The sequence below is a fragment of the Suillus subaureus genome (genome assembly GCF_016647635.1).
Source record: "Suillus subaureus strain MN1 chromosome Unknown BJ212scaffold_2, whole genome shotgun sequence".
Taxonomy (NCBI): Eukaryota; Fungi; Basidiomycota; class Agaricomycetes; order Boletales; family Suillaceae; genus Suillus; species Suillus subaureus.
The window spans coordinates 583,396-589,395 of NW_024538558.1; the positions used below are offsets into that span (position 1 = coordinate 583,396).

The 6,000-nt window shown below is 43.7% G+C and overlaps 2 protein-coding genes across 2 annotated transcripts; both read right to left on the bottom strand.

The window, feature by feature from the left end:
* Window positions 1–2,516: 2,516 nt before the first annotated feature.
* Window positions 2,517–2,818, bottom strand: BJ212DRAFT_1255897 (uncharacterized protein; the record flags this gene model as incomplete). The annotated part of the gene is made up of 2 exons (XM_041329766.1): window positions 2,517–2,713; window positions 2,767–2,818. Coding segments are annotated over 2 exons (249 nt in total), but the record flags the coding sequence as incomplete, so codon positions are not given.
* A 1,654-nt stretch (window positions 2,819–4,472) lies between these two features.
* On the bottom strand, window positions 4,473–5,419 carry BJ212DRAFT_1474984 (uncharacterized protein; the record flags this gene model as incomplete). The annotated part of the gene is made up of 2 exons (XM_041339177.1): window positions 4,473–4,822; window positions 4,870–5,419. 2 exons carry the CDS (start codon window positions 5,417–5,419, stop codon window positions 4,473–4,475), a joined length of 900 nt encoding a protein of 299 aa, XP_041198841.1.
* Window positions 5,420–6,000: the final 581 nt, after the last annotated feature.

A 6,000-nucleotide genomic window follows, 5' to 3' on the forward strand; every position in this document is an offset into this window, starting at 1 on the left:
GAAATCAACAGAGGCAAACATTGCACCACCTGCAAGTTTTGCCAGGAGTGTGTAGTGACCTGTTAGCATTCTGAAATAGATTGGCTCTCTATGTTTCAGCAACCATGTTACCATTCAACTGACATTATTTAGTAAAGGTAGGACCTGGTGAACTCTCTCACAAAGGTACGAGCTGAGTATTTTCCTTGTATTGTCCCAAATACTTGTACCTGACGCATCAATGTATCACTCGCACCCAGGACGTTCTCCTTCCCTTCCCGACCATCTCCCACAATGACATTTCTCTCCTTCCTCAACTATGTAAGGAAGCCTATGGCTTTGGTGCTGGATGCTTGCTCAGACCTACACTTCAACCATTGCAACACAGTAACTTTATTCCTTCATATCTCACTTCCCTCCACCTGTGTCCATGCCTCAGAACATTCACTCCGAGACCTACTCACTTCTCATTGACACTTATCTCAAGGATTCTGCCCAGTGCGAATATCTCTTTGACACCATGCACACTTCTTCACATCTCACTTCCCTCTACCTGTGTCCATGCCTCAGAACATTCACTCCGAGACCTAATCACTTCTCATTGACACTTATATCAAGGTCAGTAGCCTCTTCTGCAATATAAATTGCTTATCACCTGTAATGTTGTAGCTGTTGAGTCATGTCAGATCTTATTGTGTAGCACTAATTTTTACATCATATGAGAGTGTGTATGCAAACGAGCAACTGTGTGTTCTGTGTGTGTGTGTGTGTGTCATCTCTGTGTGTGTGTGTGTGTGTGTCATCTCTGTGTGTGTGTGAGTTTTGTGTGAATAGAATTTTTGAACAGATCCAGTGCCATATGCAACAGATCCACTGAGTGTCATACATCTCTGCCACTCCTTTCACCTTTCAACCACCTGTCGATCAATCTGCAATGTGGGGGGCTACTGTGATTCTGTTTGTCTTCTCCTACCACTCATTCTGTTCACCATCCAGCTCATCCTCAAACCTTATCATTTTCCTTCATTGCACCATCATACCCGGCTGGTAGCTAGGCTGACTATAATGAGAGCATTACTTGGTATGTCCCTCCCTCCCTCTGTTCCATCCCATTGTCTGATTATTCTTAGCCTTTTTCACTGTCTGCAATGACATGAGCACGCTTTCCATCACACATATGTGCATCCTGCTCACTTGTGTTGTCCAACAGAACATTCCCTTACTTCCTCAACACCCAGCTCATCCATGCTTAATGTCTCTCAGAGCACGCCACTGCATCCTCGAATTCTAATTCTACCTTTGGTGCTCCTGTTTCTGCATTGGCGCCTCTGTCTGTCCTTCCTGCATACATTGTTCATGCTCATTTTCATGTTCTACATACACGCCTTATTTCTGCATCTACTCAACTGGCATTCCCCTTCGAACTCACTAGCAGCCTTACAACATTGACCCTTGGAAACATGGGTCAGGGTGAAGTGCTTTTTCACTGCCTAAAGCCTCCTCCAACTCATCACATAACAACAATGAATTTTCAGCAGTGAGTGTAAAGACTGCTGCAACAACTGACTCGCTCTCTACACCTGCCTTGCCTGTGTCTGCTGTGATATCCCTCACATCCCCCATGACTGCATCCCCAAGTACATCTACTATGCCTCTGCTCACTACCCAAATATGTCTACACATGCTTCGCTGTGCTGCGCATAGGATCTTGTTTGGGAGTTTGAGGGTCATGAGTCCTGTTTTATCTGGCTTTTATTGACTTGACCTATGCATCTACAGCGTATCTCCTGTATGTAAAGCCCTCGTACTTTTGTTGATCCTGATTGAATTTACTACCCTTTTATTGATCAATGCCTACAAAACCTGAATGTCCCTACTCGACAAAGCCTATTGAAAGTCTTCCATCTTTCTCTTCAAGCTCTTCATCAATGCATTCCTGGATAAACTCAGACATGGCCCTACAACTATCTCCCACAACAACCATTTTTCTCCCATCTCCCAGTGCACCAGCAAGTGTGCTGAATGATGATATTATAATTGGGCATTTGGAACTTGCACCATCAGCTATTGAAGGTGGTGCTGCCTTTGGTGGCCAATAGTCTTTGATGCTCACACCAAAAACAAATGCTGTGGTCAACAAATTATATGTGCTGAGCTGCACTACAGTAGGTGGCCTATGTAAGGTCGAAAAGTGGGCAGCATTGTTTGAACTGATGATATTTGTAGCCTTGTGGTGATCATATTTGATGTTGGGTGCTACTGGAGCTACTGGAGTTGTGTTTGACTGGGGTACAGCTGGTCAATGAGGGCGAGAGGGTACTATAGCATTGCTTGGTGGATTTGAAGTATTTTCTGTTTTAATGCAGTGGCGCTGCACTGTGACTGATAAATTTTGTTTGACTTAGGTCATTGTCAATTTAATAGCACAAACCTTGATGACTAATGCATCTTGTTGCACAGTGAATGTGTGTGGCCTTGTGGTTGCATGTTGCAATACCAAAGCTTGTGTGCTTGTCAATGCTCATCATTGTGCCTTGGTCAAACCTCATTCCTTTCATGAGACTGGCAAGCAGTGTTAGATGAACACCTTCATGATAGGCATTGCAGTGTGCTTGCTCGTTTCCATTTGTCATCGCTGGGGAAGCCCTCCACAAATGCAGTGGAATGAGGCTGGATGGCTGGTAGATTGCAGGGAGTGCAAACTTCATGCTGTCAAGCTTATCTCTGAGCCAGGCTGTTGATGAACAAGTTAGCAATGTTGGCAAAAATGTACAGCATGATTTCTACCTGAGGCTTTTGATCCTCCATTCCAAATGATATTCAATGTTGCATTAAGGTCTAGGTGGTGTTCCGATGTGGTTAAACTTAACATTGCAGAAAAAACATCCTGTGACACATGTGTGCGCAGTGAGAGAATATTTCTCTTGTAGTGTGCCACACAAATATGAAAAAAACACCATAAATGATCATATGGATTGAGATCACAGATGCGGCAGTGTGGTTCATAGATACATTGTGCAGTGACTGAATGACATAGTTGCACACAGTACATCCCAAGGCCTGCATCATGAATAACTGTTATTCATATAGATAGTATGAAGATGTCAGTTGTACATACCAAGACCTTGCCCTTTATAGCTGTCAGCAATGACAGTCTTGAAGCCAGTGCCATGAATATGGTGGAACATAATAGGCAAGCCTGTATCAGCACTCGCAATCTTGAAGATGCACTGGAAAAGGATAACATGGGCTTTTGCAGTCTGTGATGTTGTGAAAGCTTGAGCACCAACAACAGCTAAGTAGTGAGATGAACATGTATTGCCACAATAGAGACAACTTCAATAACTTACATCACATATGGTCAACATCCCATGATTCAATTTCAAATTCCTGCCAGCCTTGTGCATGTTTGAAGGATGTGTCTATGGATAGACATTTTGCTTGTAAGAGGTGTTGCAACATCTTCGTTGTCATACATATGACCAGTTTGAGCTCTTTCCCACGCTCGATGGGATGCACCTCAGCACAACAAACATAATGTTGTTCAGGAGGGAGGCTTGCATGTTCATTTGCAAGCAAACAAGCACCTATGATCGAAATGCTTCAGAATATGGACTGTAAGCAAATAAGAAGAATCAGATGACATACCTTCAAAGCCAGTACCACTTGGGTACTTTTTGTTCCAAAGTGTGGTGATGAGATGCTGAACATGGTCTAAGTTGGCCAAGGATGGATGAAGGTCCTGGAGTATTGCATCTCAACCACACAATGTCAGGTCCCATGCAAGTGCATGATGAAGCCCTTCTACAAATGCGGTGTCCAGGAAAATCTGTCTTGGTGTTGCATCAGCAAGTTTCCATTTCATCAGTGCTAACAATCCATGGACCACATTGACAAGTCCTGGTGGAGTTTTGACAGGTGCAGGTGGTGGGTGCAAATGAGGGTTTCGACAGACAATAAGAATGTGTGGGCATGCATGTAGGTCATGCAGAGTGAAAATGTCATACTTTGCACTACAGTTATGCCCCCATTTTTGGAGTGTACCCTGCTTGAGTTTCCCATCTGGCTGACAATGCCAGTGAGCTAAAAATTAAGTGACAACCATCAATATCTTACAGTTGATCATCCACCAAAGAAAAATGACTTACGACAAAGCTGCCTTTGTGATGAAGGACTTGTGACATAGTTGCATGGAATGAGGGGTCCATATCCTCAAGATTTGGTGAGATCTTCATGTTCCATAATGATATGCCTGTCATCTTTGAGTAAGGTTTGGAAATACTGAGTGTCGCACTCTTGAATGTTTCAGATAAGTAAATGACCACAGCTGTGTTGTGAGCATGCATTGCAACTACAAAAAAAGTCAGTCATTGATATTAGTATTGTCTGAGTCTTTGAGCCGAGTGCTAGAAACAACTTGCCGGATGTAAGGTTGATTAAATTTGTCAAACTCCATGACAAGCTTCTGTTGACACTGAGATATTTACTGGTTGTCAACTCAAAGGTGAGCACTCATAATCAAGGTCAGAGTTGAGTGTAGCTTTGTCAAGATACTGATCAGGTGTGAGGCCATCCTCAGTATCATCAGCAGTATCATTGGTGATATCTGTCACATCATGATTCTCAGAAGTGTCAGAGTTGAGCTCAGCATCAAATGTGCACCCATGTTGGTTAAGAGCAACAAAAAAAGCGAAAGTCTTCTGAAAAACCTCCTTCTCAGCATTGTTTACAGATTTCGCTGCAGTAGTGGTAGCAATAATCAAAGAAGAGACCTCTAAAATATTGGTGAAATGATGAGTTGTTGTGTCGTGTGGTCGTGCAGAGCAAATTTTGAGCCCTTTGCCTGGGCATGCATTAGATATAGTGCAGTAGAGTGAGAATGATGCTTACAATATGTCTTGAGGTTAGAACAGGATACTGGTTGTCCTTGACCATCTCGCAGCATGAGACATTTAGACACATCACAACCTCCATGTACATCACCCAACGAGTATTGAAAATTGGCCTTGGGGTGCTGAGAACTGTGAAAGGTAGAGGGATTGATGTTGAAGATATGTGCAATTGACTGATCAGGAGCATCACCGGTTTGAGGATATTCCACAATAGCACCAAGAGGATGCTCGATAGATGCATGTGCAGTACTTTTTCGAGTGAAATGGTGACATTTGTGCAGCCAATCATCTGGAATGAAAGGTTGGGCTGCAGGCGGGTTGTAGCAAGCACCAAGAACAGTCAAGCAAGGGCTGGTGGAAGATGAGGGAGGTGAGCTAAGGCTGGAAGAACTTTGAGTGGATTGTTCCAAGATACTGGGTGTTGGAGAGTGACTCAGAGATGGTAGTGGCAACGTGGAATCAAGGTCATGTGGAGAAAGACCAACATTATCTAGAAGTATTTGAGCACTCTGAAGAGCAGAGCATTGCAAGTCAGTGAGATGTGCCATGAAAGTGAACTTGAAACATACCTGCTGGCACAGATGTTAATATATACCCATGACAGTAAACTGTAGATGATGCTGCAAGTGTCCACCAATGTGATTAACTTTGAGTATGTTAGACTTTACCATTCAGTGAGCTGTTGTGCACCACTGAAGGTTCAACAGCTCTGCTAGGCTGCAGAGCAAAAGAAAGAAAGAGGGGCTCTTACTCTGGTGGTGAGAGGAAGGCCTACAGACTCTCTAGATGTTGGTTGAAGTGTGCTGAGCGATATGTTCAACCCTTAGGGGAAGCAAAGAAAGCAAGGATCCACTGGGTGACTCCAGGTCAACTCTGGTGATGTGCTGAAAGTGTGCGGGCATGGGAATATGGAGCACATAGGAGCGCGAAGCATGGGAATAAGGTGTGTGCTGTGTGTGGACATATAATAGACTGGTAGAAGGCATGAAGGTGTGAACTAAGACTACTGAGTGATGACTGGTGATGATGATGGACTGCTGATGGGGACTAGGGCGATGACTAAAGCATGCTAACTCATGATGATAAATTCTGACTACTAGATGCTAAGTGACATGATGGTGGTTCATGT